A 22,088-nucleotide genomic window follows, 5' to 3' on the forward strand; every position below is an offset into this window, starting at 1 on the left:
TGATATCCTGAAATTTTGGTGCTACTAGCCTAAAAACTGCACCCCCTGGCAGCTGACAAAGTAAAAACCCTAAAATATTTTTTAAAATACAGCTGACTCGTGTATAAGTCAAGGGGGGCTTTTTCAGCACAAAAAATGTGCTGAAAAATGCGACTTATATACGAGTATATACGGCAAGTTAAATCTATGCATAGCAGCCCTCTGGCACACATTGAGGATAGACAGGAACAGAAATAAAACCCTTAATTCGTGCTGTCTTCAAATCTCCCTTAAAGGGAAATGCGTCTAAAGATTCCAAGGCTGGAGTTCTTGATTTCCATTTCAAAACTGATTTCAAGAGAAGCATTTGCATCTGGCATGACAGTACTACTTAGTTTAGGCAGACCAGTGACCACATAAATGTATCTAAAGCAAGCATGATGCAATAATAAAAGTACTGAATGATAGGTTTAAATCCCCAATGTGCCATGGAAACTCACTGGAGGATCTGGGGCCAGTCTTTCTCTTTCAAACTAACCTACCACACAGAGTTGCTGTGAAGATGAAATGAAGGAAAAAATGACGCTGTGAATGGCTTTAGATTAGGGGTGGCCAACCTACCTAATCCAGATGTTCATGGACTACAATTCCCATCAGCCCCTACCAGCATGGCCAATTGGCCACCCCTACTTTAAATCCTCATTCAATGTTTTATCCCAACCTTCTTCCAAGACCTCAGGGCAGCTTATATGGTTCTCTCTTTCCCATTCAATGCTTGCAACAACCTACCTGTGCGGTAGGAGAGACTGAGAGAGTATGGCTAGCCCCAGGGTACCCAGCAAGTTTTGTCATGGTATGCAGATTTGAACCAGGTCTCCTAGATCGTGGTTGGCCATGCTGGTTTGATTTTGCTCTAAAAGTCAGTCTTGCCAAAATAGTTAGTCAGTCAGTTTATTATTACGGCCTTTCGGCCAGCCAATAATTTAAAGTCAGAATATATATAAGCACATAGCATTCCATTCGTACAAAAATCCAAAATATAAAATCCAATATAAATTATATTCAATAATAACACCACAAACTACCTGGTTTATTGTCTTCCTTGCCTTAGGCTGTTTGTTGTTTGCATTGTTTTCTAATTCCACAATCTAAGTCCTAATGTATTGCTTATTGGGCCCTGTATGCTGTATGAATGCATGATTTTTATTCTGCAATCCGTCTGTAATCTCAGCGGCAAAGGCGGGCTATAAATGCACAGTTAAGTAAATAAAGAAAAACAAATATCCACTTGTAACCAGCCTGTGGTCACACATCATAGGAAGAAAGGCTCAGTGAGCAAACCAGTCTGTTTCCCTTTATTAAAAAGGCCTTATCCTGTACATCACAATCTACTTCTGTAGCTAGCTGACAAGCAGCTGTCTGCCGAAAATATCTTGCTAACATTCTCTGATATTGGAAAACATCAGTTTTCCTGAGCTGACCTTTCTCCTATCTGCCACCACCACCTTTTAATAAATATTATGCTAAATATTTAAATATATGATGAAATCCCATATGTACCCAGGCTGCATGTGTAGTGATTCTTGTCTAACAGGGTTAGACCCTACTTTCTGGATTCTGTCCCTGATAAGTAAGTAAGAGAGAGAGAGAGAGAGAGAGTGTGTGTGTGTGTGTGTGTGTGTGTGTGAGAGAGAGAGAGAGAGAGAGGCGGGGGGAGATGGTTTGCCATTGCCTTCCTCTGCAGAGTCCCTAATCAATACCTGCCCCTTTTTGTCTCCAGTGGAAATTTGGGAAATGCCTTTTTAAAAAATATCATGAGCACTAGAATGCACACACACACACACACACACACACACACAATTCTCCCTTTGATTTCATATCCTGTCATTGTAAATGATGCTGAGTGGGGTTGAGTTACCATGAAATGCAAGCAGACCCACTATCAGGGATTTTTCACTTGTGTGTGTCAAAGTTCGCAAAAAGTAAACCACCAGACTGCTGTGTAATAGATGTGTGAATGATTCATAAATGTTCTAAATGCACAAGTATAGAAATGTTATTTTCATCTATGAAATATTGGAAGCTATGAACGAATATTACTACATAGATGTGATTAAGGCATCTTCATCGCTTCTTGTGGGTTTTTTTCTTTAAGATCAAGCCCATAACCTGTTCTCAAAAGTTAACGGGGTCATAAATCTTATCAGTGTTTTCAATTGCATGTCATGAGAATGGCACTCTAGGTATGTCACATCTCAAATTCTTTAGATACGTGTCTCAGATATCTAAAAACACTCCCAAAAATGCACAGAGTGAATGAAACTAACAAGCATTTTTAAACATACGAGAGAGCCAGCATGGTGTAGTAGTTAAGAGTAGGTGAACTCTAATCTGGAGAACCAGGTTTGATTCCCCGCTCTGCCACCTGAGCTGTGGAGGCTTATCTGGGGAACCAGATTAGCTTGCGCACTCCAACACATGCCAGCTAGGTGACCTTGAGCTAGTCACAGTTCTTCGGAGCGCTCTCAGCCCCACCCACTTCACAGGGTGTTTGTTGTTGGGGGGGATGGGAAGGGAAAGGAGATCGTAAACCCCTTTAAGTCTCCTTACAGGAGAGAAAGGGGGATATAAATCCAAACTCTTATTATTATTATATTGATCCAAGAGAGAATTGTCAGAGGATTTCTTGCTGAGTGTATACCCTGTAGGTTCATTGCTGGGTAATGTAGAGTTGCCAGCTCTTGGGTTGGGAAATTCCTGAAGATTTGGGAGTGAGGAATATGGAAGGTGGGGTCTGAGGAAGGGAAGGATCATGGTGGGCTATAATGCCATAAAGTCCACCCTTTAAAGCAGCTATTTTATCCAGTGGAACAGATCTCTGTCATCTGGAAATCAATTGAAATTCTAGGAGATCCCAGGGGCACCACCTGAAAGTTGACCAACCTAGCACAGTGTGAAACAGCCCATAGAACCCCTTCTGTGGGTATAATATGATGATCCCCTGAAAGCCATGATGAATTTCAGGGGGAAAAAATCATGTTGGCAGAGAGCTTTTTTTCTGGAGAGCTACAAAAAAAAATCCATTTTATACCACTATGTCTTTCTCCCCCCCGCCCCCAAATCCTGCCAATTGTAGTTTAAGATGGTAAAAATTCTTCCGTTTGTGATTCTTGGGTGACAGTCCCCATAAACTACTATTTCCATGGTTTTCTCATGAGAGGGCAGGACAGTTAAACCAATGTAAACTGATAATATACATGCATTGCAAGAGCTGTCCAGTCAAACCTAAGGTTTCTAAAAGGTTACTAAGCAACATGGAATGGCGGCTTGGAAACATGTGCATCATTCAAGCACGCTGACCAGAACATGAAGGCTGGCTTGCGTTCCATGTTGAACCACAAGCATGGGAAGAAGTTTGGGAACTTTTTACTGCCAGCTGAACGGGATCAACCTTGAGTCTCCATCCCTCCTGTTTTACAGGTATTCAGTCTGGATGGGGCCAGAAGTTCATGGGCCAAAGGGCACAGGCCAAAGGGCAACAGCTCAACAGCTAGTGGCCCTTGGCTTGAAGCCTATGATCTTAAATGAGCTGTATCCCAGGCTAAAACAGGACTTGGGCCCCTTCCACAAATGCAGAATAATGCACTTTCAATCCACTTTGCAGAATAGCCAAATCAACTTGCAAACAATTGTGAAAGTGGATTGAAAGTGCATTATTCTGCATGTGCAGAAGGGGCCTTGGAGTTGTGTTGTATATTTCTTCCTTTGGAGTTGGGGGGGGGGGGCGTCTCAAGGATATTTTCTGTTTCTTTGAAACCTACTTTGAGCCTTTAGTGCAGAGAACAGCCAGACAGAAATACCTAAATAAGTAAAATAAACACTGCCCGCAGCGGCAACTCTGGGCTCATCTCTATATATAAAAATCTAACAGTGTGTTTGTCCCTGATGGTCTCCCTCAGAAACTGCTGGATGGATCGCCCCCAAATTTTCACATGACGTCCCTCCCTGTTGCTGGCAGGTACTCGGACCTTCAAACCATCAAAAGTCCATACCTGAGCCAGGTAAAACATCTTTTTCCTGGCGCACCAGGCCATGAAGCTGCCTCTGTTTAACTGTCACCCTTAGAATGTTCGTGCAGCATGTCTGTGGCCTGAGGGCTTGGTATGAGGGCTTAGAATGTTTTTGCAGATGGGCAGAGATGAGCAGTGGAAACAGTAAATAGGTAATACTGTTAGGTAATACGAGTGGAAGTGAAACACATACACACTTTGCCATGTGAGACATCAGGTGGGGTTCTCCCCCCCCCCCTCACACGCAGGTAACTTTCACTCTCTGTGCCTCACCCACTGCTACCACACAACACACATCCAGCTCATCCTCACACACCTCACTCTGCCCTCCCTCACATCCAAACACCACTTACCCACTTCCTCACCCATATTCGCCACAGCTCTCTTTTACTAAAAGCGAGTTGGAGTTTGCCTTTTTCTTCTAAGAAAATTCGCAGGGTGGGGGCGAACCAATACTGCCTGCTCCGCTTCTTTTGCACATGGCCCTTTAAGAACCCAGGGAGCTGGCCTCGATCTGAGCGCCTCACCATCCTGCCTCTGCTGCCTGACTGGGATAGCCTGCTTGCCCCAGTTCTGCCTTACCCAAGCCAGGACTGTGCGTGTCAACCAGCCTCATGGACAGCGGGATTCACACTCTGGACAGTTCCGTTGTGGAATGGAAAGGGTTACCTTATACCAGGGGTCCCCAAACTACGGCCCGGGGGCCAAATGTGGCCCCCTGAAGGCATTTATCCGGCCCGCCAGGCATGGCAGCGATGGCTCCATTCATGTGCAGTGGGGGCTCGAGGGAGAGGAGGAACCGGCCCCAATGGCTGTTGATTGCAGTTACATGATGGCACCCCCAAATCTCCATGCATTTTCTGACCCAGAGTTGGAAACCTTACATGTGGCAACGCCTGCTCCGCCCTTCCCTCTTGGCTACTCCATGTGTTGCTCTCAGGCTTTCTGTTCCGTCTCACTCCCATTGGCATCAGCCAGGCTGGCGAATCGCTCGCTGGCTGCTAGGGAGGAAAGAACCCAGGAAGATACCTGATCCTGGGTTAGATGGAATGCTTCATTGGGAAAGTTCTGCTTTTTTTACAGGGGAAGGTATTCCACAGCCTCCCCAACAATATTTGGAGCCCACCCTGTACTTGACATACTTTGGTCACTGTTCTAAAAATAGACCATGACAGAAAGGCTGAAAGGTGAAATCAAACATTTTACAATCATTTGTGCATAGGAATTTGTTCATAGTTTTTTTTAGTCCGGCCCTCCAACAGTCTGAGGGACAGTAAACTGGCCCCCTGTTTAAAAAGTTTGGGGACCCCTGCCTTATACTAAAAAAGCAAGACAGCACCATATAACGATGTGTATTGAAAAGGGAAAGAGGGATTCCATTTGATCACCCCAAAAGGCTATGCTGGGGATCATTGGACCTGCATGGACATCTGTGTGGGTTGCGGACTGTGATGAGAAGGACAAATGCCACAGCAACGCATGGCTGGGCCCGCTAGTAGTTATATAATATGTGAACAGGCTCTTTGTTGTATCAGTGGTTTGAAAAGACCCCAAAACTATTTGGCTAAGAAAACACTTCCCTCCCTATGTATTCAGAGCCACGTATCCACGTCCTAGCTGCGGAAAAGGTTGTATCTGGTTTTTTTTTAATTGGCATTTGACTAAGATTATTGGGTAATTATATCTCCTTATCATGGATAATTCCTTTCTCCCCTTCCCTCCCATCTTACACATGCTAGCAATAAATCAAATCCCAATCCATTTTTAAATCACCCTTTATTTTCATTAAAAGAGGAGAAAAGAGTCACAGCAGTGGCTGACAGGCTGTGTCCAGGTCTCAGAGAACTGTTGTAGGTCTCTGATATATTCTTCTTAGGTAGGAGAATGCAGTTGCCACCTGCTTCCAGGGGTGACATCCTAAAGTCATGAACCAGTGCAAGAGAGCAGGTGTGCTGGCAAAGGACTGGCCTATAATCTCTGATTGTATTTTTGGAAGGGCACAGGCTGAAGCACATGTTGACTAATTTTAGTTTACGGATATGTTTGCCACCGGGTTCTTCCTTCGTCCCTTACTGCAGACGTTTCAGGTCCTATCTTCATCCAAATTTCTGTTAACAGGGAAAGAGCTACACAGATTAATACTCATCCAATTCTGCTCTCTAATCGAAAAACCCAAGCTCCCTCCTCACAATCCCACATACACCTTGTTTGGCTCTGCGGGAGATAAGCAGATGGGAAATGGGATACCTCCCCAATCTAATTGAATAGTCGGAATAGCCAAGACCTAATGAATTCCACCAGCTGAAACATTTTGTTGAACACAAGATCAGTACTAGGTTAAAGGGTTTCCGTATTTCGTCAGACGTGCCAGCAGTTTGGAAAAAAACTATAAGCAAATTAAGAAATGGGGACCAGAGTTCTAAAATTAGTTCAAGGGCACCGAGTAAACCCCATGTTGGAATTAGAGAGGTATCACTACAGTTCACCAGTTCCATTAAGTACCAAATGTTTGTCCTGATGGTTTTGGAGTTGGGTTCAAGATAGAGAAACAACTGCTGGTTCATGGCTGAATAACAACTGGAGCCCACATCCCCTAAACTAAATTCAGTGCATTCTCCATGCTTCCACGTTTGTGTTGGTTCCTGAAAACAAATTCCAGGGGGTTAATCATGTTCATCTGATGCAGGTAAAATGACAGTTTTGTGATATCATAAAGATGAACTAATTGGTTGTGCACAACTTTCATAAACTCACAACTCTCTGCCAGTTGCATAAAATGTGTGAGTGTTTGGGATTCCACTGCAACTGATTAACATGCAGATGTAAAAGATCCTGAAGATGGAATGCTATTTGGAATCTTGCAATGAGAGGCTGGTCCATCTCCAGTACACTCCTCACAACGTCCCTACACGGCCTCTTCGATCAGTTGAGGCCAATTTACTGGTGGTCCCTGGCCCCTCGGCGATGCGGCTGGCCTCCACACGGGCCAGGGCCTTTACGGCTCTGGCCCCGGCCTGGTGGAACGCTCTTCCTCCAACTGTCCGGGCCCTGCGGGACCTTAGTGAGTTCCGCAGGGCCTGTAAGACAGAGCTGTTCCACCGGGCCTTCGGAGGATCCAGCCGCTGATGGTGCCCCCCTTCTTTGGCCCTTGACATCTGGGCCAACTGCCATCTAATGAGACTCGCCATTCCTCCCTTTTGGGCGGGGAGGGAACTTATAATCAGAATGCTGGACGCCACCCCTCCCCTTTACGGGAGGGGAGGGAGCTTTTAAAATAGACTGTTGAACGCCATCTACTTTATTGGGTTTATGGTATATCTATTAGAAATAGTTTTATGGTTTTATCGCTGCTTTTAAAATGTTTTAATTATCCTACATTGTTATTCCTATGTTGTACACCGCCCAGAGCCCCTCGGGGATGGGGCGGTATAAAAGCTTAAGGAAATAAATAAATAAATAATGTGAGGTTGGGATCCTCAGGCCCAGAAAATGTTGAGGACTTCCCTGCTGAGGAGAAACCAATCTACTCTTTTATAAGTAACAGATAGTTGATCTGTCTTTTCCATACAATAGATTGTCAGGACACTGTCTTCCCCAAAGGGGCTTCATCATGGTCACAATGAACCCATGTTGAAGTTGTATGATTTTGAATTGCATCTTACCTGATTCAGCCCTGCCTTTCACTGTCCAGGGCAAGCAATATACCTATCTGCTTTTTTCCAGAGACTCAAGCAACATTTTTGCTTCTTTCCCCTGAAGTTCTATTGCTTGTCACAAGGTAGGAGGAAATTCGCTCCATCTTCTGTTTTCCCTGAACTCTGCAGTGCCTACTTTCCAGAGGACACAAACAAAATGTTTGTCCATGTGCAGACAGGCAGGCAGATACAGTCACACATAGGTGGCAGGGGGGAGGGACAAACACCCAGGGTGCGGGGGCGGGGGAGTGGAGAATCACTTCCCCACCCCTCCAGTTGCCTCTGCACCTGCAGCAGCCCCCAAGGACTGGAGCAGGCTGCTTTTTTAGCTTTAAAAATGTAGGTGAGGGGTGTTTTGCGGGGGTGGGGGGGCGCCATTTCGCCCCCGGCCCCATTTTCCCTTCCTATGGCACTGCAGCCACCAAGGCGAACATTGAATAGCAAGGAAACAGGATATTTATATGGAATCAGGAAAGCACTCCCCAAGGCAGATGGGGCATGTTGATTAGTGAAAAGTGTGTACAGCAAGGCCTATGAGGATGATCCTCTACAGCAGGAAGAACTGCTAACTCTTCTGGTTGGAAGATGCCCCTATGTTGCTTAGAATATCTGGTGAGATACCTGCTGAATCACCCTCTCCTGCCCTTCTTGCTGTGCCTGCCTTACGCCACCATGTAAAGCCAATTGCAAGGTGTTAATGTAACGGTCATCCCTGGGGATTTCCAGAGATTTCCATCATTATTTTCAGCAAATTGAACTGCTCTATTAAAAATATTAAAGAACAGGACTGGACTCACATTTCTATTTGTATAGCAGCCTTAGCTCAGACTTGCCCTAGTTCATTAGCGCTCAGAAGATAAGTAGAGTTGGCCAGTAATTGGACTGGAGACCAGCAAGGAAAAATATAGGGCTGCTATGCAGAGGAAGGCAATGGCAGCCTATTGAATTTCTCTTACCTCGGAAGTACCTCAAGGTGGGAAGTTCCTGGGGTAACCATAAGTCAGTTGTGACTTCATGTGACTTATTAGAGCCAGTGTGGTGTAGTGGTTAAGAGCAGGTGAACTCTAATCTGGAGAACTGCATTTGATCCCCCTCTCTACCAGTTGAGCTGTCGAGGCTTATCTGGTGAACCAGATTAGTTTGTGCATTCCAACACATGCCAGCTGGGTGACCTTGGGCAAGTCACAGTTCTTTGGAGTTCTCTCAGCCCCATCCACCTCACAGGGTGTTTGTTGTGGGGGGGAGGCAGGGGCAGAGCAAGGGGAAACTGCGCCCGGGGTGCATGCACGCCCTGCACCCCTGCCTCGGTGCCATCTGCCCCCATCCCGGAACACCCCCACCACACCTCCACACTGGGGTGTGCCCGGGGCATCACGGCCCCCACCCCACCCGATGGGTGCTACACCACTGGGGGGGAGGAAGAAGAAGGAGGAGGAGGGGGAGGAGTTTGGATGTATATCCCCCCTTTCTCTCCTGTAGGAGACTCAAAAGGGCTTACAATCTCCTTGCCCTTCCTCCCTCACAACAAACACCCTGTGAGGTGGGTGGGGCTGAGAGAGCTCCAAAAAGCTGTGACTAGCCCAAGGTCACCCAGCTGGCATGTGTGGGAGTGCACAGGCTAATCTGAATTCCCCAGATAAGCCTCCACAACTCAAGCGGCAGATCTGAGAATCAAACCTGGTTCCTCCAGGCCAGAGTGTACCTGCTCTTAGCCACTACGCCATTGCTGCTCCTACGCCACTGCTCCTACACCACTGCGAAAGGAGTTTGCAAGCCTCTTACAGTAGAGAAAGGGGGGATAAAAATCCAAACTCTTCAGCTATTATTAATGTATATCCAAATGCACATCCCTATTTGCTGTTCTTTGCAGGAGTGTGGAGAGCTGGAACACCATATGGGTTTGTCATATGGAGCATCCACCACCAAAGGTGATTTCTCAGTTACTCAGATTATTAACTGAACCCTTTAAAAATGTGTAAGGTAATATGAAAGTTCTGTCTGTGACTCATTCAAACATGCAAACCAGCATTTCATGCTGCTGTTGATGTTATGAACATTCATGTTAAACTGGCCCATGGTGGAATTCCTGGTCGCTTCCACATGGTGGCCATATCTTAAGAGCTGGTTTTTATACCCCACTTTTCTCTACCATATGGTGTGTCAAAGTGGCTTACAATCAATATTCCTTAGATGCAGGCGAAACGTTAGGAACACGATCCACCAGACCATGGCCACACAGCCCAGAAAATCCACAACAACCTGTTGAATCAGGTCGCGAAAGCCTTCGACAATACAATATTCCTTTCCTCTCTCCACAATAGACACTTGTGAGGCAGGTGGGGCTGAGAGAATTCTGAGAGAACTGTGACTAGCCCAACATCACCCAGCAGGTTTCATGTGGAGGAGTGGGGAATCTAATCCAGATTACTCATGTGGAGCAGCAAGGAATCAAACCCAATTCTCCAGACTAGAGTCCACTACTCTTAACCACTACACCATGTTGGCTCATTGGTAATTAACTTTTGGTTATTTGTCATATGTACAGCATCCATTTGCACTGCTGAAAATGTTATTTATACCATAGAGGCTTTGCTTGTTATTCCTTACTATCTAATCTTGATTGGGGCAGTATCATACATTCATACCCCCATCCCACTGTTCTCAACCATATGGAGTTTCGAAGTGGCTTACAATCAATATTCCCTTCCTCTCTCCATAACAGACACCTTGTAAGGCAGGAGCGGCTGAGAGAGTTCTGAGAGGGTTTCCCGGGCTGCATGGCCGTGGTCTGGTGGATCTTGTTCCTAATGTTTCGCCTGCATCTGTGGCTGGCATCTTCAGAAGTGTATCACAGAGGGGAGTCTGTTACACACTGATCCACCAGACCACGGCTGCACAGCCTGGAAAACCCACCAGAACCAGTTGAATCCAGCCGTGAAAGCCTTCAACAATACAGAGTTTTGAGAGTTCCCTCCAGGTTAGAGTCCATTGCTCTTAACCACTGCACCAAGTTGCCTCTACATCACATTTAGGCTGTGTTTCACACATGGAGATGTCCATCACTGGATGTCAGCAACGGTTGGTGAAGTTGTGCATGGGGATCCCCCAGATCAAACACCAGAGTGAGATTTTATGTCAGCTTCAAAAAATAAATTCTAATGAAAACCATCTACAACTGTAATCCATCAACTATCATTAGATAAGGTCAAACATGTGAATCAGCCATAGTTTTCCAGTGGACAGAATATTACTAACACTTTCAAACCAGCATGGTGTAGTAGTTAAGAGCACTCTAAGGTACACTCTAATCTGGAGAACTGGATTTGACTACCCGCTGTGCCACTTGAGCGGTGGAGGCTTATCTGGTGAACCAGATTAGCCTGTGCACTCGAACACACACCAGCTGGGTGACCTTGGGCTAGTCACAGTTCTTTGGAGATCTCTCAGCCCCACCCACCTCACAGGGTGTTTGTTGTTGGGGGGGAGGAAAAGGAGATTGTAAACCCCTTTGAGTCTCCTTACAGGAGAGAAAGGGGGGGCTATAAATCTAAACTCTTCTTAAATTTCTGGATGGATGGGGAATAGAAACATTCATGCATTCCTTAAAATGTGGAGTGTACAAGAATTCCTGCTGATTAGACATTTCCCATGTTGTAACACCACCAAGTTGTCCCATGCTATTTTAGCCACCTAGTGATGACCCACACATGTGAGAAGGGAGGCACACACCTGACCCGTATGGCCCCAGTACCCTTCAGACCATCCCTCTCCCAATAAATGCAACCCTACATGATGTGGCTTTAAGCCAGCCCTCTAGGGGTTCATGTAATATTAACACATGGAAATGAATTATTTTAATGCCAGTTAACTTGCCGCTGTCCCTTATTAATAGTAAATTAGATTAATACCTCTCGGAAGTAAGAAACGGCAGGCTCCGGGAAACATGCCTGGAACAGAGAAATGCAAAAACACAACACCAGTTTTTTGACTTTGAAACGAAGGCTGTGTCAATTCCCGTTGTTGTGATGTAGCGCTTTCCCCCTGCTGAAATTGACAACTTTCCTTTAGGGGTCCGCCTGCCGATCGATCGTACAAGGATCCCAATCTGACAAGCGTGAGCCAACCCGAACCACCTTCGCCCCGTCAGCCTCCCTCCAAATCTAACCCCCTCCTTCAAATATTGCTTGTAAATACCCCACCCCCACCCTCCAGCATCGCAAAATATAGGCAATCGCTCAAACATCATGCCACAGTTGGAAACGTCTAACTGAAACTCTAAAATCAAATAGGGTGAAACCCTAAAGCAGACCCTTTGGGAAGTGGGTTGCATAGATGTGTGGGGAGGGGTTCTTGTTCGACTATTTGCAACCCCGTTTTTGCCGTTTTAATGGGTTGCGCGCGGGGAGGGGGGGGGTTCCTTGTTTTAAGTTGCTCTCAGAGAATCGCTCGGTCGACAGGGCTATTTGCAGGAGGGGGGCGGCGGCGTTGGGGTAGCCAGCAGCCTTCCCACCCCAATACGGAGAAAATGTTGCAAAGTTTGTGGTCTCGCGTGCTCCCACCCCCTCACAAAGAGCGGAAGAGAGAGGGAGGGAGGGAGGGAGGCAAAAGAGACAAATCCCCAAGCCTGGGCATTCATCCTCATTGCAAAAGTAATTGCAAACTTCATCAGCTTAAATTAAGATGAAACGGTGTATTACGGCTGGATATTTAATGGCACCCGGATTTCGTTTCGGGGAGGGGATGAGCCGAGCGGTGGAGGGGGGAGGGAAAGGCGTCAGGTGGGAGTGCGGGGGAGGGGGCGTTATCTGATCCAAAGATGCCGGCAGCATCGAAATGAACTCACCTTTCGCTTCCCAATGGATATTCCAGGAGGGTCTGGGCGGTGGGAGAACTGGGGGGGGGGGGCTGCCTGTGCCCCTTCCTCGCCTCCCCGAGAGAGACGGCTTGCGAAAGACCCCCTCTCTCCCATCCCTCTTGTGTGTTTGCCCAGAGAGACTGAAAGTTACAAATCGCTGCCTTTAGCTCATCAGACGGTCCCCCCTTTCCTCTCCCCCCACCCCTACCGAACCCTGGCCATTGGCCAAGCGCCCGTCACGTGGCTCTGCTCTCCTTTGCCAGTGTATCGAATTTCTACAGGCTTTCTCCACCCCCCTCTACAGGTCTCCCCCCTCCACTTCTGCCTCCTCCATGAAGGGGGGGGGATGTCCAATTTGACATGGTGCAAGCAAGGGCCAAGGTGGGGGACGCGGAGCTGGGCGCAGGGGGCAGGACGGCCATGCGGACAGGATGAGCGACCGTCCCCTCTTCGAGGCGTGGGGCAGGGGACAGCGGGCAGGGACCCTCTCGGGAGGGCAGTCGCCTCCGGAGAGGCAGAGCAGCCTGGGCTATAAGATGGGGCGGGACCGCCGCGGGGCAGCCCAAGCCCAGCGCCCTCCCCTGCATCTTCGCCTCTCTCCCCCAACCCCTGATCCCTCTGCGGGGCCCAGCCCCCCTCTGGGTAAACCCGGAGTTACTTTCCCCGCCTCGGGCTGCAGCCCCGACTACCTCGCTCTGTACCCTCCGATTTATGGGGACGCAGATTGCCCGGCCTCTTCCTCCTCGTCCTCCTCTTCCTCCTCGTGCCCAGCCGGTCTCCCCGGGCAACCTTTCGGAGCTCGGCCGATGGACCTCCCCTACCCGTGCAGCCCGGAGGATCTATTCCGCACTGCTCCGCCCGAGAGCTTCAGGGCCCCCCTGCTCGGCCCGGAGGAGAGAAGAGGCCCGCCTCGGGCGGTTTACGGTACGGCGGAAACTTTTGAATGGATGAAAGTTCGCAGGAACCCGCCCCGCAGAACAGGTGAGTGCCGGTCGCGGGCCGCGCGGGGCGATCTCATTGGTGGAGGCGCGCGCAATCAGCGGCACCGGAGACGCCAGGTACCGCCAGCAGGTAATAGAAGCTCATTCATCATTGTCCAGCTCGCTGTCCCGTTGGGTGGGTCCTTTCTCAGCAATCCCTGTCTGGAATCCTAATAACCTCCGATGCTAATACAACGCAGCGGGGATTTACAGACAAGAGAGCGCTTTTTAAATGCGAAGTAAATATGGTGCGGTTGGTTTTGCTTTCCCTAAACATGAACTCTGCGGGTTTTTTTAAAAAAAATTGCCCCTTTTCCAATGCACTGACGGGTTTCACAGTTATTTTTCCAACCCTGATAGGTGGCGCAAACCTTTGGGGTGTGTGTGTGTGTGTGTGTGTGTGTGTGTAACCGTTTCAAAATCGTGACTGTGATTTCTGTTCCTGGGATCCTCAATCCTACTTCTGTTTCTAGTATGCATGCTTCTTCTTTGAATGAAGTAGGGTGTATTTTAAAAAAATCAAAATTAAAAATCTCACCCATAGCCGCGGCCACTGTTGATCTTCACTGGGGAAGAGGTTGTAACTTCGGCAAACTCCTCTTTGTATTGTCGAAGGCTTTCACGGCCGGATTCAACTGGATCTGGTGGGTTTTCCGGGCTGCGTGACCGTGGTCTGGTGGATCTTGTTCCTAACGTTTCGCCTGCATCTGTGGCTGGATTCTTCAGAGGTGTATCACAGAGAGAAGTCCGTTTCACACTAAAAGAAAGTTGTCAATTTCAGTGTGTAACAGACTTCTCTCTGTGATACACCTCTGAAGATGCCAGCCACAGATGCAGGCGAAACGTTAGGAACAAGATCTACCAGACCACGGCCACGCAGCCCGGAAAACCCACCAGAACCAAACTCCTCTTTGTTTTCCCACGCCTTTGGATTAAAGGCCGATTCTCCAGGCCGGTGGGACAAACCCGGTCTTGAAATCGGCGGGTCAAAACAAACCCAGGCAGAACAGAAACGAGGGAGCTTACTTCTAAGTAAACACGTGTTTGGATGGGATGGTCACTCACCCCTTGGAGTAGCGTTCCTTGGGGTTATAAGGAGGCTTGGCCAGACATTCCCGGGAGTGATCTGTTTCCTTGTGGACACCCGTTTCAATAGTCCCGGTCCCGTGCCTAGAAAGCAGTTTGGAGGCAAGCTGGAGGGGGTAGCTCGACGACGCGATGCGAGTTCTAGAGTCCCCCCCCCCCCCCCGTTTTGGCATGTGAGAATTGTGACGACTCCAAATCTGGATTTCTTTGCAAGCGCCTGTCTGCCTGCGAGATGTCAGGACACGCCCGATTTGGGGCGTGGGAACTCTGACAAAGTTTGCTCTGAACTTTCCTCGACAGGTCGGGTCGAATCGAGAATGTCTTGGTTTTTTCCTTCGGGACGGTCACTCTCTGAAACTGTCCGGGAACGGGGGAACTCGTCGAGATGAGGCCTTGGAGTTTCCCTAGGAATCCTGATTTTTAAATTATTACTATTAGTATTACTATTATTATTAATAATAATTATTCGATGGTTTTATCTTTTCGGCAAAGTTTTTGCCTTTGGAGAGAACAGAACCTTTTTTTTTTCCGAGGAGGGGGTTTAATACAAAACTCATTCCGGTCCTCCGAGCGCCATTTCGCCGTGTTAGATGCCATCTGCCCGAATTGGGACTTGATCGAGCGTGCGGCAGGGATTAAAGAATCATTAACCGAAGCGGACAATGCGGCCGCGGTTTTAGCCCAGGAAAACTTCTGGCCCGAGCAACCAGCTCGTTTTAAACCGCTACAAGATGGGGGGGGGGCTTGGGGGGGAGAGGTGAAACAGACTAACCCTGCGACCCCTCCTCTGGAATAATTCCTACTAGATACAGGACCTACCCCCTCCCCATTTCCAGTAAAAGCCAGGCCAGGTGCATTCCAGTCAGGGGACTTCTACCTTGCAACGCGGGTAAAACTTTCCCAGGGCTGGATTCACTGGGGGGAACTGAATGCGTTTGGGCATCTCTCTCCCGCGCCCTAACGAAAATCTGAAGGGGGCGGCCCCGATCCATTCCGGGTCCCTTGGCTTGAATGGGCTGCAGCCAGAAATATTTTGGTGAGAGACCCTGTTCCTGGTGTTCACTCATAACGTGCAACGGTGCATGTCAACAATATGGCACATTTCATGTCAGACAGAATTTCCTACGATGCAATTTATTAGACACCCTTTTGTTTGCTTCTCTTCTGCGCAGAATTAGGTTGCTTCGTAGCTGCCAGCGGGTATTTCCCCTCCTAGAGGTCTCTAAATTGCTCCTCTTTTCTTATTTTTTTCCCTCTCGCTTGTAAAACTGCAGTGAGGATGAATTAAGAAAACAGCAATAACTTGGGGAAATGTCTTGAATTTTCCCCCTTAATCCAGTTTTTGTTCAAAGATGGTGGCGTATGAATGTACATACAGGCATACATATATACGTTTGTGTGTATATATATATCTCATATATGTGTGCACGTGCATACACACACATATACATACACACACGCATCTATCTAACTACATCTATATATATATAAACATCTGTTTCAATTTGCCGATGCTTTTTTTGAGAGGTAACAATAATTAGGATCCCACCTCTTCCATGTGATGTTTCTCAGCGAAAGCGCAGGACTGCGTTCCCCAGTCTTCTTCAGAGTTTAAATGAAGGGAGCCGCAGGAATTCTTGGGATTTTCAAACCCAACAAACGTGGCAACAAATAGGTTTTCTCGGGTTGCGGGAGGAGGGTTTTCTCTCACTGGTCACTCCCTGTCACTCCAGATGAAATGTCTCTGCTGGAAAGATTCATTCTCCTTGAATCCTGACCTTACAGACAGCACCATCGTTTCCAAGTTTAAAACAAATAAATAAAAGAAGAGACTTCGTGGCACCTTCCAGATTTCTTGGAGAAGGCCACTGTTTTAGTCCAGGAAAACTTCTGGCCCAAGCAATCTGCTCATTTTAAAACTGTGATAAGATTTGGGGGGGGGGGGGACAGGATGCAACAGACTAACCCTATGACCCCTCTGGAATCATTCCTAGTAGTAGTAATCACATGCACGCGCACACACCATTTCCAGCACAATAGAGTTGTGGCACGTGTATAGCTGTGATACTCATGTGTGTTTTTAAAAAGCTCCATCTTTTCCTTTAGGTTTCACTATAGCATCACTTGTCTCCATTGTTCGGTGTTGAACATTGAAGGGGGAGGGTCGACAGCTTTTTAAGGAGATCTTCTGCTTCTGTAGGTTGAGGTTTGGGTGAAGATAGTTATGAAAAATTACCTTGTCCTCCTTTAGTTGTTTTCAACCCTGAGAAATGGAGCTATTTCCTGAATGGTGGGTGGAGTATAGGGGGAAAGAAAGTCTTTGGAGACAATACAAACATGGCAAGGAAGAGGAGAGGTGAAGTGTGGTCTTTTCGATTTTACAAAACGAAAAATATGAAGTCTCTTTTGGAAACGGCACAGTGATTTGACGCAGGGTGGCAGAAAATAGATTTTAAAAGCAAGAAAGGGCCCAGCGGTTTACCATTCACAAAAATATTGGGGGCAGGGGAGCAGAAGAGATTTTGTGTTCACTTCAAGGTGATTTTAAAAAAGGATTCTCCACATACTCAGCTCTGCCCCAGCTAGCAAAGCTGATGCTCCTTTCCTAAATTACCATTGCCAGTCGTGGACAGCGGTCAGTTGACATCTCCAGCCCAAACAGTCCTCCATCTTCTGCTGAAGGTAGCAGAGGAGCTCTCCCCGCCCCCCAAATACTTCGGTGCACTAGGAACTAGGTATAGAGGATTCCTTGGAGCAATTGCCAATGATGGGATGACCAAGATGTCAATTACTCCTGTTAGGACATCAATCCTGGCCTATAAGAAGAATAAGAGGAAGCAAAAAACCTTACACACACACACACACATTCATCATGCTCATTTCCTCTGCTTAGTCAGAGGCTGCCTGACTTGGGGTGGCCCAAAAAGAAGTTTGGGGAAGATGTGGAAATTGTGTGGAAGATGAAGAAAAGTTGGTTTTTATCCCCCTCTTTTCTCTCCTGCAAGGAGCTTCAAAGTGGCTTATAAACTCCTTCCCTTCCCCTACCCACAACAGACACCTTGGGAGGCTGAAAGAGTTTTGAGATAACTGTGACAGGCCCAAGATCACCCAGCAGCCTTTATGTGGAGGAGTGGGGAATCACACCAGATTCACCAGATTAGAGTCTGCCACTCATGAGGAGGAGCAGGGAACCAAACTCCAGATTAGACTTTACTGCTTTTAACCACGACACCACGCTGTAGCTAAGGCAAAACTAGCATAGGCTTGCTGACAGAGCAAAGTGTCCCAATTAGTAATTGCAGTCCTTGAAAATCTTCTCACTCTGTCTAATCTGAACAAAAACAAACAGAACATTACATTCTTCACATCCAGGCTGATCGACAACCTGGCTGGACTGATGTTTTGGGTGGGCGGGTTCGTCCATGAATTTGTCTCCCTCGCCTTTAATGAGGATTCAGGGGAAGGTATTGAATCTACAAAAGTCCCCTTTTAACTGATGCTCCCTTCTCTTTCCCCGTCCTTAGTGAAATGCCACAGCGCTTCAGCCAAGGTGATAACGCCGGCCTCTCCCAGAACAAACTTCACCACCAAGCAGCTGACGGAGCTAGAGAAGGAATTCCACTTCAACAAATACCTGAGCCGAGCCCAGCGGGTGGAGATAGCCTCTGCTTTGCAGCTCAACGAGGCCCAGGTGAAGATCTGGTTCCAGAACCACCGGATGAAGCAAAAGAAACAAGAGAAAGAAAGACCCTCATGGGGACCAGCAGTCGGTAGCAATGGGCGAGCTTTATCTTCAGGCAAATCCGATCTAGTCTCCCCAACGTCCTCCCCCAGCAGAGGCAATGAAGGTACCACTCCACCCCTGTGACTGAAGAGGCATAGCCTTTGCATTCCCATGAAAGCCCTAAGAGGTTTCCGGCAAAGATAATGGTCCCCAGAAGAAACATTTTAAGGGGAAATTTCTGAGAGGGTGGAAGTGACCATTTTTCAAAGGCTGTACTGAATTGTCCCTTTGACACGTAACTATATATACTTACCCCATTGTCTATTTTTAAAAAAACCACACTGAAATGGCATGATAGAGGCTCAAAGCACTGGGGTGCTCTGAGAAATGGAAAATTCTCCCCATGGGGTGGTACCCATGTGCTGCCATGCAGGGAACCCAGGTTGAACCACACTGGGAACCCAGTATTCATCGAAAACTTCCAACAGTGGATGTTGCCTTCTTCCATGCCCCACATTAACTTGGCTTGCCATATTTCACTTTGCAAAGAATGTTGAAGCTCATGCATTGGGATTCCCATGACCCCAGCCACATGTGAACTACTTAGCTTGAGAAAGTCAGGCAGTTTCTTCTACATCTCTTGATAGCATCCTGGTCTTCTAAAAGAAATGAGGGCTTTGCAGATTTCCGCTCTGATCTCTTTCTCATAACAGCTTCTTATAAATTATGATAGCTGCAATCCTGCAATACTTTGAAGTCAGCCACACGGAAATCAATAGTGATTTCTGCACAGCAGAAATAAAACATCTTGGGGACATTTGAAAAACCATTTTGGGGGAGAAGTTCGCACAGCTTTCTCCCTCAAATGTCTTCAAAACGTTTTATTTCTCTCAACCTGGGCTTTTCAAAAATGGCTAAACTAGCAATCCCGCCGCCCCCCATCCAGGTTGACAACATTTCCTGCCTGTTGAATGAACAGAAGCAGGCAGGGGATGCTTTATTTCTCCCATTCAGACTTCTTAATTTCACTTTAATTGTTTGTGCCCACCATTTTGTCTGCTGCAGTGGAGATTCTCCGTGAAGATTCCCCACAGAGGTTTCCTCTGCTTGCAGCTCATCCATGCACAATTTCTGTGCAAAACATGCAAAACAATTTGTTTTGCCTAGTGATCATGCACATGTGTCGTTTTTCCTTTTGCCGTTGTTCTGAGGGGTATGTCTGCCAAGCTACAATGTCAAAATTAGAGAAGCAGCAATATGAACATATTTGAGTCAGCCATAGCTTTGTAGACATACCCCTCAAACAAAAAAAGGGGGGAAAGGCATGTGAATGGGACTGTGAGGCAAGACAAGCTTTGTTCATCTACTTTTTACAGCGAAATAGCATGTGGATGAACTGCAAGCAGAGGAAATCTCTATGTAAAACCTTCACCAAATGGCAGAGGCAGGAGAATCTGTGCAGCGGCACACAAAATGGTGGGAGCAACTCTGAAATTGACTGGAGCTTCGTCGGCCAGCAGGCTGGAAAAAAGAACCATTTTGGCTGGCAAGACTTGTGTTCTCCGTGCTATGGGGACACAAAAAGCCGAAACAGATCTTTGTAAAACATTTGCAGGACATTTTATTTCTGCTGCGCAGAAAGGACCAACAGGACAACTCCTGAGCAAATATATTATGGGTGGTGTATTTATGAATAAAAATTCTAGCTGCAACATAATAAAATATTGTATGCTTCTCCAGCATACAGCCATTGAATGACACAATGCTGATTGTGTAGCTTTGGTATGCAAGGAGCTCTTCATGGAGGCAGAACCCACAGAGAACCATTACCGCTCTCTTTCGAGTTAATGCTTCTTTTCATGGAACTGACCCAGAAGTGAAAACCTTGGTGCTTCTTGTAATTCCGTCAGAACCTGCAACAGTCATGTGGGGAACTCAGAAAATCAGGACATGTATTACTGCTTTGAAACTTCATTGGAATATCTGGCAAAGTCGCCAGCAGTTTCTTGCTCAATCAGTGCCATCACTGTCCAACAAAGATCTTAGACTAGATTAAAAAACAACCACCTTTTATTAATATTTTATTTGATTGAATATCCCACCCTCTCTGGCTGAAGCCAGACTCAAAGCAAGATTGGGGTGGGGTGTTCTCCATCTCTGCCTCCTTTTCCATTTCCTCACACTAGACAGAGGAGAGGAAATGTTTACAGTCTGTTGTCAATGTGCAATAGACATAAGTATTGTGGCAAAACCAAAGAAGAGTCTTGGGGTACCCTATGAAGTTATTGTAGTATAAACGTTCATGGGCTAGAATTGTCCAATGTATGATGTGTGTATGGCCTTAGTACGCTGTCTTAGGGGATTGTCCGCAGTGGAGCTTCAGAAAATGTGCTTCAGGGGGATCAGCCCTGACTTCCAGACACAAACAGTCAATCTGCTGGATATGAATTTGTCTGCAATGGGTTGTGTTTCTGCCATTTTAAGGCAGGTGTGTGATGAAGGGCATGGAGGGGAGAGAAAGAGGTATGCACTCTGAGCAAAGGAAGGCTCAACCTGCTGCCTGAAGCACATAGATAAAGAAGGCCACTAGCAAAACAATATGTGCAGAGGTGGGATCCAGCAGGTTCTCACAGGTTCCCAAGAGTAGGTTACTAATTATTTGTGTGCCGAGAGGGGGTTACTAATTGGTGATTTTGCCACGTGATTTTTGCCCTAGTTACGCCCTCCTCTCAGCAGTAGCACGCAGAACTTGAAGCAGTCTAGCAGGAGGTGCACTGGCGTGCGTGGCAGCCTGTGCCTGCGTGCATTCATTTACCGCCCAAGGACCGGCGCAGTGGCTGCGTCCTTGCCACAGCCCTGCCCAGGAATGCCCCGCCCCTGGAATGCCCGGTCACACCCCCATTGTGCCCCGCCCAGCCCCATTGGTGCTATGCCACAGTTTGAATCCCACCACCATGGGAACCTGTTACTAAAATTTTTTGGATCCCACCACTGAATATGTGTGTTTTTAAAAAAAACGACGAGATCCTCACAGCTCTCTTGGAACATTTCCTAAGAAAGCCCAATTGAAACCAACAGCTGCCTGTTTCTGATTCATTTGGATTGGCTGATAGAATCATGGGTAGGATCAAGACTAAATTTTTCATTGGTGGAATGAATCTTTCCTGCCTCCACCCTCTGCCACTGCAGCCCACCAGTCTCCACAAAATGTGACTCCAGGGGGATATGGGACCCTAAGGAATGAGGTGAGGGGGAAACAGCAGAAGGGAGAATTTCTGCTTTACCTGGATGCTAACAGTTTCAAGTAAAAACACTGGAGAGAGCCATTTCTGCACATGCAACAGCTACAGAAGTGACTTCCTTTTCCAGCGCAGTCCGGAACAGGGTTACATCCTTTTCAGCCCATTGACTTCAATGGAGCTCAGAGGGCGTAACTCTGGTTAGGGCTATAATGTAACGAAGGAATCCAGCACAACATAACCTGATGGCTAATGAGTGACTTTTGTTTCTACCCAGAATGCAGTGTGGGCATATGGTTGGACAGCTCCCTGGGGCAAAGAGATGCTCCGGGAGCAGCACTCTCCAACGAAATGGTGATGCCCTAGCACAGTGGTGGCGAACCTATGACGCTCCAGATGTTCATGGACTACACTTCCCATCAGCCCCTGCCAGCATGGCCAATTGAACATCTGGAGTGTC

The 22,088-nt window shown here is 47.2% G+C and overlaps 1 protein-coding gene and 1 long non-coding RNA gene across 4 annotated transcripts; one reads left to right on the forward strand and one right to left on the reverse strand.

Moving 5' to 3' along the window:
• Nucleotides 1–7,752: 7,752 nt before the first annotated feature.
• On the reverse strand, nucleotides 7,753–13,555 carry LOC125429985. 2 transcript variants are annotated; one of them, XR_007244075.1, is made up of 4 exons: nucleotides 13,286–13,555; nucleotides 12,588–12,739; nucleotides 11,653–11,691; nucleotides 7,753–7,879 (listed from the first exon to the last, which is right to left on the reverse strand). It is a non-coding gene; the product is annotated as an uncharacterized LOC125429985 (long non-coding RNA). The 2 variants fall into 2 exon arrangements; XR_007244076.1 differs by having other exon boundaries at nucleotides 7,759–7,876; nucleotides 13,286–13,553.
• LOC125429984 (homeobox protein Hox-B1-like) lies at nucleotides 12,939–21,104 on the forward strand. 2 transcript variants are annotated; one of them, XM_048491621.1, is made up of 2 exons: nucleotides 12,939–13,670; nucleotides 18,190–21,104. In XM_048491621.1, the coding sequence occupies exons 1-2, from the start codon at nucleotides 13,031–13,033 to the stop codon at nucleotides 18,531–18,533; spliced, it is 984 nt and encodes a 327-aa protein (XP_048347578.1). In that variant the 5' UTR covers nucleotides 12,939–13,030; the 3' UTR covers nucleotides 18,534–21,104. The 2 variants fall into 2 exon arrangements, with proteins under 2 accessions (XP_048347578.1, XP_048347579.1); XM_048491622.1 differs by having other exon boundaries at nucleotides 12,940–13,580.
• The last annotated feature ends 984 nt before the right edge of the window (nucleotides 21,105–22,088 follow it).

This window comes from Sphaerodactylus townsendi, linkage group LG03, assembly GCF_021028975.2.
Source record: "Sphaerodactylus townsendi isolate TG3544 linkage group LG03, MPM_Stown_v2.3, whole genome shotgun sequence".
NCBI lineage: Eukaryota > Metazoa > Chordata > Lepidosauria > Squamata > Sphaerodactylidae > Sphaerodactylus > Sphaerodactylus townsendi.